A 13,642-nucleotide genomic window follows, 5' to 3' on the forward strand; every position below is an offset into this window, starting at 1 on the left:
AAGTTGACAGGTAAGGTTTTCATTTTGGACCAGTTCTAAAGAAAGCCTGAAGAAAAAATAAATAACCCCCCATGTGAGGGGGAGAGGAGTCTGCAGCCTAGAGTGTTGAATTATTCTCATGCATTTATTTTTCACAGTTACATTAATGTTACAAAACCTTGGACTACTGCTGCTCTTTTGAGTTAGGCTTGAGAGACCAATAAGTGCTTCCTTAATTATCACTTATGTCTTTGTTAATGTAATAGTTTCCTCAATTTATTTAACTGCACTCTGTATGTTTTATTCATCAACATGCTTTACAATTGAGTTTATCCCACTCCACATTCAAAACAAACTCTGAATGATCTAAACTAAAGCATGACAGAAAATTGTCTTAAACTGCTAATCGCACCATTAAGCTTTTTGTTTTTACAAGAAAATGTGGCAGCAAAAACTATTAGCTAAATATTCTGGGAGATATTTATGCATGTCAAGGCCCATTTACCCTAAAAGCATTATTAAAAGTCAACAATACACTGAAAGATTAATGTGTTTTTGACTGCTTGAAAGCCTGATGTATTCACTGTTCATCTGAATACAATATTGAGAGCGTTTTGAGTGGCTGTGAATTTGCTGAATATAAAATCTATGCAAAGACTTTGAGAACATGAAGCACTATTTAAAAAAAGTCATTTTGAATAATGCTTTTCCTCTTGGAGATTATATTAGTAAGTTATTTACTTTTTATCATTTTGTGCATAGCATGACCAATTGCAAGAGTACATCCCTTTTTTGGAGTAAATAACCTTGTCTGAAAACTTGTTGAGAGCATGACGAGAATGATGATATGTTATTCTCATGTATTTACTTGCAATATGTAACCAAAACCAGTTGCCAGTTAGCTTAGCTTAGCTTCAAGACTGCAAGTGAAAGATATAACAAGGTTCTGTGTGAAGTAATAAGTAATACTTACTGCATGGTAAGCTAGCTGTGACCTGGTTCACATTCTACGAACTTCTACAGTTACGGTGTTGATTTTCTTATCTAATTTTAGTGTTGGAAAAAAGGTACAGCCCATAATGTCGAACAATTCGCTTTAGTCAAATAATGCACAAAAAACGTTGTTACACTTGGAGAAATAAAATGTTGTTGATTACTCCATTTGAGTCGCAATATATGGACTGCACAATTGTGTGGTGTCACCTGCCTTGAAGACTGCCTCACAAAAACATGAATGTGACAGCTAATGATATGTGTGAGACATCATGTTTGTAAGAGATGATTCCATAAATCCATAAAGCAAAACAATGTACTGCAGAAATATAGATATACTAAATTCAGTCTTTCTAAAAAGAGGGAAACCAATGCTGATATATCCAACACTCTTAATGTGAAGTAGATGGGAATCTAGATGACTTGCACCAAGTTGAAATGGAGTATAATATCTCAGAGGTTGTTTACCACCATAAAAGGCGGGGATGTGATTGCTGCATTTGTTATTCTTTGCAGGAAGTTAGATTTTCTGGTTGATTCTGTCATGTAGTTATTCTGCCAACAGAGCTCAAAAAGGGAAGTGTATCTGTTCTTATTGACCTCAAATGAAAAAAGAGAATATAGCACTTAGATAGGTCAATATGAGGAACAGGACTATCAAGTGTATTATGTGAATTCTCTGCAAAGCTATCATTCTGGTGATTGAATGTCAAAGACAAAAGCAGATAAAGAAGAGACAGTAGCACTGATTTTAAAAGTATGTGATTGCACACTGATGATGGAAAAGATACTGGCATCAGTTCCAGTGTTAAACTGGAATTTGGTATATTGAAGACATTTGACAGGTCAAGGACATGCCTTCTAGCATACAAAACAGACACAATAATTATACATTACATACTAATAATTCAGGTCTGTGAACAGTCTTAAACGTCAATAGCAAAACTAGACTATCTTAACTTTAGGGTTATCTTTTTTTGGAACTTTTAATGACACATTTGCTGTTTAAAACATGAAAACAGTTGTGATGAAAGTGCAATACTGAACAAATTGTACTGTTTATCTGCTCTTGATGAGGTATAAATAGACTTGGAGATGGTCAGTGAAGTAGACACCAGCCTTTGAAGGCATTGAGAGTTCCCTGCTGCTTTTTGATGTGATTTTCTGAAAATTATTCAGCACGACTATGTTGTGGTCTCTTTCGATTTAGGACATGAAGATGAAGTTATGCAAATATCTAAATAAAGTGCAGTATCATCCAAAAGTTAAATATAATATCTTATTTATGTGTCCAGGACCGAGCTCCTAACCCGAGTGAGCGGCGCACGGCCACAACCACTCTGACTGTGGATGTGCTGGATGGAGATGACTTGGGTCCCATGTTCCTTCCATGTACACTTGTGGGTAACACTCGTGACTGTAGTCCCATCACATACAGGGCCAATGTGCTGGAGTTAACAGAGCCGGTGAGTGTGTGCCTGTTATACATACTATGAATGGAATTTTTGTGTTTGTGTGTGCACATTCTTACTAGTTTGGAACTCCTGCCCTTTTAAACATGCTCATTTTTTAACTGTTCCCAGGCCATGACAGACTGTTGCTGCTCCATTGTAGCTGTAGTAGTAATATGATGGATCGATAAACAAATATGCAAGCCCCTAATGCAGTGAAGCTACAGTACATTTTTCTGGGTGGATGCAAATAATTAGAGTCCAACTTAGTTTTAATACACTAATATTGATTGCCTGCGTCAGAAGTTGTTGTTTTTTTTGCGGTGAGAGCTGCAGCTATGCAAGATATACTCTTTTAATTGGCAGTTTAAACTTGTTTTGGCGTTGCTGTTAAGATATAAGATCAAAGGCTAGTGTATGTGGTCTTTAAAAAGCAACTGTGTTCTTTGTGTGAACTCAAACAGAAACTATCTAAAGATTTCAGAAACAGTGTTCATAAACTCAAACTTTTTTCAGTGTTGAAAATCACTTAAGTTTCTCTCATTTACAAGGATGTTCAGGTGCAGAAAAATACACCAAACAAACAAACAAAGAAACCAAAAAGGACAATACTTAGAGTCCATCTTGAGAGTGTGTTGCAAATACCTCTGCATTTTGGAGCACAAAGACTAAGGTGATTTCACTTAGAATTGATTGCAGCTTCAAATAGTAAATAGAGTTTTACAACATTTGACCCCACTGTCTGCTCTGGCATATTGCTCTCGTTATGTTGAAGCACAAACACACCCGTAAGGTTTTGAAGCCTTGTGTAGATTGCTCTTATTTTGTGTCTAATTGAGGAGATGAACCCAAACTCTACGCAATCATCCTCACAGATCTCAAATCTTACCACTTACATACAATGAGCTGAATGGCTCTTCTAATAGTGTATTGTTTGTTGATCATCGGCAGAAGTGACGCACCTCTGTCACTCCTTATAACAAAACTTCCTTTGTGAAGCAGGTCAGCAAGAGCAGCTTGTCAAAATTTGACATCAATACGCGTGACGGCTTCAGACTGTCTCCACACATGTGGAAAAGTGTGCTTAATGTGCTGGGGTTAAGTCCTGGACAGCCCATGACTAATTCAACTCCTGATTATGACAGTAATGGTAAAGTAATTGTATCAGACTTAATGTAAGGCTATCTTTTTTAGGTAGCTATAACTTTCAATGGAAAGTTTCTTTGTGTCATCCTTTTCATATATTGTGTCGCCATCACCACCAGCTCTCAGTAGGTAGTGCTTATTTAACTCTTAACTGCTCTGGGTTGTTAGCACTGATATTTGTAAATTGCATATGTGCAGTGAGGTTGTTTGCATACAAAGGGGCTGATCCTTCCCCAAATGAATGCATTATGTCTCATTTAAGTATGCACAAACATCATCAGCATATAGTAATACTATTTGCAATGCAGTGCAGTGCAGATTAGGGTGCATTTAACCCTTTGCTTGCACAATGTGAATTAGATTGTACATTTTTTACTCATTTGAACATTTTTTGGGGGGTTCAAAGGCTGCACAAATTCTATTTATGTACACCTTAGAGTTTGACAGGCTTAGCCGTATCAATATCAAACAGCTCTCAAAATCCTTGCAGAACATGCATAACAAGCTGGAATCATTTTGCCCTCCTTTTCAACTTTATATACATACAGTACATATTAAATACAACATGTTGTTCTCTGAATTGCAAATTACCTTATTCTAATTTTCAATGTTCCCAACATCTATTCTGCAATATGATGTAAAAAATATAGTCATATATCAATATATACATATATATATTGATATTTGATTATGTGTATATATTCTGTATACTAATTCAATAGAAAATGGCTTATGTGTTGAAACTTTAACAGCTTGATATAAAGAGTCCATCCTGACTTTGATGAGCTGCACAATTTTGTTTGTCTTTTTTAACTTTAAGATTAAATCGCAGGTGTTAATTTTCTCCTTGGAGGATCTATACTATCTGATAATGCGACTTTAATTGCTATATCACAACTTTGTTTTGGATCCTTTGTAACCAAAAAGAAGGCCTGTGTATTAAATGACCCTCAAACACTGTTTCAGACAAAAAACGATGATTGATATTTCTGACGGATCAATCAGTAAATCTCTTGTACATGACCTTGTGCTGTTAAAAAGCGAGCCTGGAGCACTGTGGTGTGTATTTTTCTGCTTACACAGCTGTATCTATCATTTTGCATTTGTATCCTGAGCATTTAGCTGATGCTGTTATCCAGAGCGACTTACAATACCACTTTGTAAATGAGACAAAGTTGCTGCAGGCAAAATCCTCAACTCTGACAAGTCAGCAGAGCATTCATCCCTTACCACACACAGACACACGCGCGCACACACACACGCACACGCACACACGCACACACCCTTGATCATGACAAGCTAAACGTGCACTCATGCCTCTACACCCACTTCTTCCACCCGCCTACACACACTCACATACGCAACAGTGTCAGGTCAGTAAAGCAGTCATGCCTAACTGGACATAGTGCTTTTGTCTTTGTTTATCATGACATCTGTGTACCACGCACACACTTCACTCCACACACACTGAGTGAACTCTTTCCCTGCCTACAAACCTCACTCTCTGTCTTGCTCTGTCTTATCTGCTCTCACTCTCTCTCTCTCTCTCACACACACACACACACACTCACACACTTAAGCAGACTTGCACATGCACATTTCTTCTCCAAGCCAAGAGAGACACGGCGAGGAACAACGGGAGTAAATCAACTTTACACCTCTTGGTTTTGAGAAGGAGCAAGTGTGCACAGACAAGGACAGAGTTTACGATGGAAGGGTGGGTGTAAAAGAAGGGGGGTGGGCACGTAGGGAGAAAGAGAGATGTAAAAAGACAGACACACAGAAAAGCACTGTTGTGAAAATACCGGCGGGGTTTTAACAATTTGTAAGTCTAAAATAGTTGCATCAAAAGATTCTCACTTGTCAATTTGCTCCCAACTCACAATTGTTGCTGACTCCAGAATTCAGTTTTAGTAAATCTGCAACATCACAGCAGTAAAGATAAAAAGGTATGAGTCAGACAAAAAAAACGAGGTTTACAGGAGCTGGAACAGGCAGATGTTTGGAGACCTGATGACTTATTTTTTCACAGCAGACAGTTTAACATGTGGCAGCAGGAGAAGCTCAGGTGTACTCCAGATTAATGATCCAACCTGCTGCTAAAACCCATGTATCTTTGGCATTTGCTGAACTATTCTAATGCACATACTGGCTTACTATGGCATGGATTAATTAGCCATGTTATCAGAGCCATCTCTGGTGTTATTTGATACACCTGTGCTTCCCCTGCCATGACACATCAAAATAAAGGCTTTCTTTGAGGTATGATTTAAGACAAATAAGTATAATATACAAGTAATATACTTTTTGACTACTGAAGAGCCTGTCATCAAAGTTGCGCATTTTCTTAAAGGATTTGAAAGGAGCTTTTTAGAGTTTGAGGAAAAAAAGCAGTGATGGTGCTGTTATGTCATCTGTTTCATATTGAATCAACTGGAGATTACTAATTTATAGCAAGAGCCTGTCGCACAATCTGCAAGGCACAAACATTAAAAGACAATGACATAGACCAGGCTGTAAGCCACTAAGAAATACCTGTATCAAGGTCAGGTTCCTAGAAAAGCTCTGGTTCAAGCTCGGGCAGATGAATCTTACCTCTCTCTGGGTAAGTCGGATACATGTCTTGTCTGATTTGAGTTAGGCAGTTGTTTAACGAAAACTGAGTGAATTTATCCATATAGGATGCACTTGGTTAACTAGATGGCTTCACCTCATGCAGATCTGTCACAAATTGTGTCTTTTTGATGGATTGTAAAGTCCTATGGTATTTCGGATTCTCCTGAACTAAGGCTGTTCCTTGGAATCTGACATTTAACTGCTCTTTTGGGATTGCAACTTTACCCTCCAGTGCCAACATGGCTCATCTTGACCCATACTTCTTCAGCAAGTCTAACAGCTTTTGTAATTACAACACTAAATCATGTTATTGCCATGTTAATACATGAATGTAGTCTTTGTGACGTCACCCTTTGGTTCCTGAAGCTTTTCACTAGCATTTCCCATATTGGAATTGCTAGGTCAACCAAACTTTAGGTCGACCAACAAGAGGCAAAGAAGTGGAGTTGAGGCAGGCCTTTAGCCTCCTTGCTAACAGCTGACTGAGTGCCCTCCTGTCAGTCAAGTCAGCCGTGCCCCTTATTATGTAAAACTCATAACTCATCATGTTTCACAATGAATGAGTAGAGATTCACCCCCTGTACAGTTTGCTGATATAGCTATTTAAGCTAATACTGTTTATTTTACATGTTTGTTTTTGCTGTAAATATGGGCTTTTGTAATGGCTGTGTATGTAGTTTCCTGTACTTCCAGAACCAGCCTCAAGTAGACACTTAAGGAACTGCAGTATCGGCTTCTTTTCTCAAGAGCGGAAGTTGCTGCTTGGTTATTACCCTCTATTACCTGGATGTTTAGATTACTTGATTAGCATTTGTCAAACTATGATAATAACAGTGATTTATTCTGAACAGCAAAAGCATTCCTGCACATTTCGATTCTCTATTGACACAAAAAAAAGTTTGTTTCAATCTAGTCTTGCCCTGGAGAGACTCTTATTTACATAACCATCCGCTCACCATACATTATGTCTTACTTCACGTCATCCTATATTTGAAGATAACTTGTCATTCCATACTATTTATCTAAAAAAAAGATTTTTTACAATAAAGAAAATTAATGTTGAGCCACATCCAGGCTGAATGGGGCATACGTGGTCATTTAAGTGAAAACGTTGATGCCAGCAACATACAATTTTTCCCTATAGATTGCCTGCATGCACTGTAGCAGCTGTCTCTCCTGGGCTCTCATTGATTGATTAATCAAACATGAGTCATCTAAAATATTCCACTCAAATGGAACCCCAATACTGTGACTTTAGTTAACACTCAGGGCTCACATTTGTACCCATCAAACTGTCATTGGAGGGAAAAGAGGGAGCCAGAGGGCAAGAAGATAGACAGATAGACTGCTGTACAAAAAACCTAATGTCAGGTTTTAAAAGAAAGATGAGGTGGTGAAGTGAGGAGAGGGATGAACACAGAGGAGAGTCAAGGCACTGTAATAGTTTGAGTCCTAATCAGACTGATAAGATATGACAACCTCCAAGCCTCACAGCCAACACTGGCTGTGCCTTTCTCTCTCCCCCACACACACATACACTCATAGATGCTGGTCATTTGTGCAGGGGAGTTGGCTGTCAGGCCACGTTCGCACAACCACTTCAAAATCGTTGCTGCCTCTGCAACCCAGAAATGTATGACTGTGAGGGGAAAACAGATTATTGAACAGTACAGTCAACAACCCAATCATTTAGTTTTTATTACATCACACTGGCAGTCGATTGGATTCAAGTTTGAAAAAAAAAAACAGATGAAAAAAGCATCACAGACTCCAGAAATAAATGCCATAACTTAATTTTTGTGGCTGCTTTCTACACAGAGTGCAACTTTGCAGCACTGCAGCGCATTGCAATGTGGAAACCGCCATCTGTTATGTCTTTATGTTAGATGGGAGTTCTGCATCTCTGATGGGCATTGAAACGCACATGCTCCTGTAGAGCTCTGTGATTGACACAAAGCCTCACCTGACCACAAGACGCCCTCTGGGATTTCCCCTCCCCCCTCTGCTCTCGGGATCAGCCACCTGCCCACACAGCTGCTGCTCATTTGCTCATTAATTCCCCTGTATATAATGCAACGCAACCTTCCCCATACTCGTATTTGCCAGATGGTGATGCCTGGTTGTTGTTGAGTCTGAGTCATTCACGTCTGCTTGCCTACCTGTTGCTGATATTGTTCCTGCTGATTCTGCACTGTTTGTGTCCCTGATTCTGCCCGCTTGCATGTTATTTGACACCAAGTCTTGGGAGCCTATAGTGAGAAAAGCGGCTTTTAAAGTTCCTGCCTGGGTTGTCTTTTCTGTATTGTGGTCCACGTTTGGGGCCTGTGTGAGCTCAGTTTTGTCACGCTCTACATGACTGTTTTGATCAAACTGAAGGTTGGACATTGTGGATAACTGAAGCTCGCACAGAATACAAATGCACTTAACACCTGGTGTCCTAAGTCATGAGTTTGATGATAAAAATCTAAAAAGAGTCAGAAAAGACAGGTTAGGGGGAATGCAATCCAGTACTGTTTCTAATCACCCCGCCTCTCTCTCAGTCAACAGATTATAGCTCCATCCTTCAGGGGTCAGATAGGTACCCCAACAGTAGGGTGCCAATCTGAACTCAACCAGAATGTATGGTGGAAACAAACTTTAGCTAGTGTGTAACTGTTGGATGAATAATTATCTGAATATACTGTTTCAACTCAAGCTTTGTGAAACTGTGATGTGTTTTTAAAAATATACGTTTGAATTAGTAAGTGTATATAATCCATGCCTTGGCTGAGTTAAGTGGAATGCAGCAGTAAATAACTGTAATAATATTTGACCGTCCTTCCAGACATAATAAATAACCAGAAGGTGTACAAACCATTAATATAGTGCTGTTAATGTTTCCAAAGCTATGCGTGGAAGCAACAGTTCTGACTCTGTGCACAACATAAAAGCTTATCTGAGAGGATGTGAGTGCTGTGTATTGTACAGTGTACTATACAGTCAAAAGCCAGGCTTTAAAGGCAGACTCTACTCAAAGAAAATTGATGTGCTTGTAGTGCTTTTCTAAGAGCGGCAGAGACATATAAGTAAAAGAAAGGTTGAACGTCTCAACAGGTACAAGTGCAAAGGAGACTTTTCTATGTTATTTATTTAGAGTTGTGAAGTGGTCTGAAGTAGGGAGGGCAGACTTTTTGTGGTGTGAAGGATTGGGTCATCCAAGGTTTAAATAAGCCTTTTTGAGGACAAGATTAAAGTACATGTATTGAAGCTGAGTTATATGCTGTAGTGTAACTCCTTTCCAGTTTTCACCAGCTTTGTCAAGCTGTTTCTGTTAAACCAAGAGATTGGTGATACATTTCTTCATGTAATTGAGTTCTGAGGGACCTAGCTGCAAGTCTCTGACCTCCCCTGTCTTTCCTGTTGTCTTTACATCTTTACTTCTCCCCGTTTACCCTCTACCCCTGGCAAACTCGGCTCCCTCCCATATATTAACACCCTCTTTTACTCGACATGCCATAACTTCCTCTCTGCCTGTGTCTCCCTCCTCTACTCTCCCTGTGACAGGCAGCAGGAGATATAGCTCTATGATGGCTAGTAGATTTTAAGTGCTGCTTGACAGGCGCTGTGTTTAAGCATTGTATAATAGCAGGAGTATGGGTTGCTGTCGTGTTCATTGCGTATATGTGAGTTCGGGGGGGGTTTACTGATCCACTCGCACACATCGGGGAATACGTGCAGTCTTGTGGACACGCTGTTCTTGACATTTTACAGCTTTAGTGATTGTAGATGTTATCCTATAGGCTTGTAATGTCTCTCCCATTGGGGGTCCTGGTATTCCAGACACCTCAGCATATTACACTAATATAACTCAACATTATAGCCTGCATGCAGTGCAGATACCGATCTGCACTTCAAGACTTCTACTCTGTGTGTTTGTGTATGAGACAGACTTTAACTTTGACTATCAGGTCAAATAAACATATATAATAGAAAAGGTCCTTGATGACATTCTTTTATGTTATGTTTTATAGTACAACTTTTATAGTTAGTGTGATCATTCTTCTTAAATGTGTTGCCACGTACACTCAACATATGATTTAAAGTTAACCACAGTGTGTTTTTGAAATAGTTGATGTAGCAGCCATCTTTGGTTTGACTCTAACTTGCTTGCTGGCATGCTTAGAGCTTGTACATTCATAAATAAAAGCATTAGGAAAGCTTTTTAATGCCTTTGAACAACTGAATGGGACCACCAAGCAATTAATTTTTTCAATATCCCTCCCCATGTTTTCCGCTTTTGTTTAGAGTTCTTTCCTCTGAGCTGTTTTTGTTGCCAATTATCCTTGTCAACTAAGCTTTATTAAAAAATTATGTAAAACATATCTATTGTGACACAGTTTAAAGCTGGCACTTCTGGTGACAAGTCTCTGTTTTTCACTGTAATGTACACAAAGTAAAAATTGTGTTGTCTCATGAAATTGGTGTGATTCTACATTTTTTTAATCCTCTCTGTGGTTCTGTTTCTCAGAGTAAAGTGAATCCCGTCAATGTGACTCCTCCTATTCAAGCCGTGGACCAGGACAGAAACATACAGCCTCCATCTGACCGGCCGGGGATACTCTACTCCATCCTCATTGGTAAGTTTCATTAAAGCTCCTTTGAGGAGTTTTTCGCTGGTTTTGAAACAGACTGAAAATAACAATGATGTCTCTTTATAAGTTACGAAAGCAAACAAGACCAATATCAACAAGACTGAAAATTTCTAGATTGTAATTTTTCATATTTTAATCTGCTGCAATTTTTCAACAGCAAATAGGGGAGAACGGGGTTGGTTGTCACACTTTTTACTATTTTGATGATTGCTCATCATCAAATAATCTTTCAATAGCCATTCCTACATTAAATTGAAGCTTAAGGTGTTTGCTTGAAATGTGTATCCCTCTCAGTTTCCAACTCATTGTAACAAAGAGGCAATTAACTATCAAAGACACTCAATATAAGTTCAATTGTACTGACAAGTGATAGGCCTCCATAACTTAATGCATTTTAACATAAAATGAGCAAGGAACATGAACAGAAAACAAATCTTTAGGCCAGCCTATATAACAACATAAAGAACAAAACAAATAGGCCTAACAACAGTGGCCTACTCAACTAAAGAGAATGTGACGAACAACCCCAACTGGAATTTTTTGCCAGCATCAAGGCTAACAACCATCTAACAATTAGTTAGCTAGCTAATACAAATCTAAACTATAGCTTTCCCCTCACACTTTGTAAGGGTAACACTTGTTTTGTTATAAAACCATCGTTTAAAAGCCTAGAAGAAAAAACACAAAAAGTTGTCTCACCTCAAGTTCAGCTATCTTACTCCAGAGAAGACTATGTAGGTGAGCTCTGATCCTAATTCTGGGAATGTCCATACCCCAATTTGAGAGACAGTGCCCTCTGGTGGCGAGATATAATGCGTGTGCCAACCAACCCGTGTGACAACCAACCCTGTTCTCCCCTATACATAATGAGTGATATTTTTTACTTTTAAAAGACAGCAGGAGGATATTTCTAGTGTCAAAAAACACTACTTACACATGAGCAGACGAAAATCAGCAAAGAGTTAAGGTATTACTTTGTCCACAGGGGGCGCCAAAGTCAACACAAACAAAAAAGTTCCTCACAGGGGCTTTAAAGTGAGTCCATTTTTTTGGGAATCGTCTTTGGATATAAGGCTCTCAGTTGAGCTATTTTTATTTGTGCACCATCCACAGATAGTGTTGAAAATTTACTGGAAAGATAGCTTTTTTGCAAAATTAGAAATGTGTGTCAAACATGCAATGAAACAATTACATTTGTTAGAGTAAAAAAGTACCGTCTGTTTTTTAACTAGTTGATTGCGATATAGTGAACCATAACGTGAGCCATATGTTGTCTAGCTACTACAGAAACATATATAATACCCATTTAAGGGGAGTTTAATTTCATTGACTTTCATGAAAACCTTTTGTAAAGAGATACTTTATTACTTTGCAGATTTGAATGCTTCAAGCAAAAAAGGCGCATGTGCTGAATTCCGAGTTAGCCTTTACTTTTCACAGTAATACAAAACACATTATTGTCCCAAGAGTGTGACCACATTAAGAACAAAGACAATCTATTATATCACATTGAAATCAGTCAGTTTTGCAAAGGAGAAGATGTTTTGAATCTTGCAGAGATGATATTGTCAGCCCCTCGGTGCATCATAAGTACCTGAAGTAGCACCTCTTGATTACTGCTGGAAATTGTAAAATGCACAGTCACAAAAACGTTAACTCACAAAGATCTGCACAGTCAGTAAAAATGTACTGACATTACTTTGCCTGATGATTACTTCTCACAACCCTGCTGTGAAAACTAATCTGTCTAAGTAGAAGGATTATGAGAGGAAGTGTCACAAGGGGATAAAATTTGTGTTACAAAAATTTCAGGATGGGAAAATGCTAATTTACAGCACTTACAGAGAGTTTGTTGTTGTGGAACCTGTAATAATAAGAAAAACAGTCCAAATTCAATACACTCCCAGTTTGATACAAAAATGCAGTGAAAACTGCTTCAAGTAGAAATAAATAAATGATCAGTTTGGGTGGAGAGAAAGCTTTCATCAAGCTCTGTAGTACCTCTCTAGAAAGACAAAGTGAGCCCTTTTCTGGTGGTGCTTTTTTTTTCTTATGACTTTTACAAACCAGCTTGTGCTTTAGTTGTGTTTACCAGTGAAAATAAGGCTTCTGGGAATGTTTGATGTAAGGGTTGGGGAGGTTTTTCAGAGTGATTTCCCAGTGTAATTTTAACTGTGTAGTGCTTGGTGCCTAGTATATTTATTGAAAAGATGGTTATTACATTGTTAAAAAAGAAAAGAAAAGCAAGAAATGAAATTGAAAACAACAGATACAAATTCAGCAAAAATCTAAAGTAACAACTGTGAAACCAATAAATATTTAAATATCCAAAAACAATGGGTTATAATAAAAGTGTTTTCTTGAGATCTCGTCTTATTTTGCAGTTTCTGTCTTGCTTTAGTAGCGTTGATAACAAAGCTGGTTTCTGATAATGTGTAATGTTCTAGCAATCAAGTAAACCGAACTAAAAAAAAACACAGTGTTAGGTCAGACCGTGACATGCCATACTTCCATTGCCTACACAAATGAGGTAAGTTAATTATATTTCTGTGGTTGTTTTATGCTTTTTCAACTCTGAGGCTAGGAGTTACGATCAAGTAATGTGGGTGGTGCAAGTGAATCCAAACGATTAGAGTGAAATATGAGGTAAATAAGCTGAGATCTTGAGAAAAACACATGAGAATTAGATATTGTATTAAGCAGTTATTCCAAACAAAAAGATGTGGTCTTTCCTTTCAAACATGTTCATATAACCAATGAAATCTTACAACTTGCTTACTGCAAGAATACTGCAGCAGATCTAACTTTGGGAATATTTTCCCCAAG

General features: G+C 38.2%; 1 protein-coding gene across 8 annotated transcripts in view; it reads left to right on the top strand.

The window, feature by feature from the left end:
* Window positions 1–13,642, top strand: part of LOC117829876 (protocadherin-15-like) — a 245,906-nt gene that overhangs the window by 87,791 nt on the left and 144,473 nt on the right. For all 8 annotated transcript variants that reach the window (XM_034707604.1, XM_034707609.1, XM_034707610.1 and 5 more), the window contains 2 exons: window positions 2,268–2,438; window positions 10,693–10,801. In XM_034707604.1, coding sequence (XP_034563495.1) covers window positions 2,268–2,438; window positions 10,693–10,801 — 280 coding nt within the window. The remainder of the gene's footprint in view (window positions 1–2,267; window positions 2,439–10,692; window positions 10,802–13,642) is intronic.

Source organism: Notolabrus celidotus, chromosome 18 (assembly GCF_009762535.1).
Source record: "Notolabrus celidotus isolate fNotCel1 chromosome 18, fNotCel1.pri, whole genome shotgun sequence".
Taxonomy (NCBI): Eukaryota; Metazoa; Chordata; class Actinopteri; order Labriformes; family Labridae; genus Notolabrus; species Notolabrus celidotus.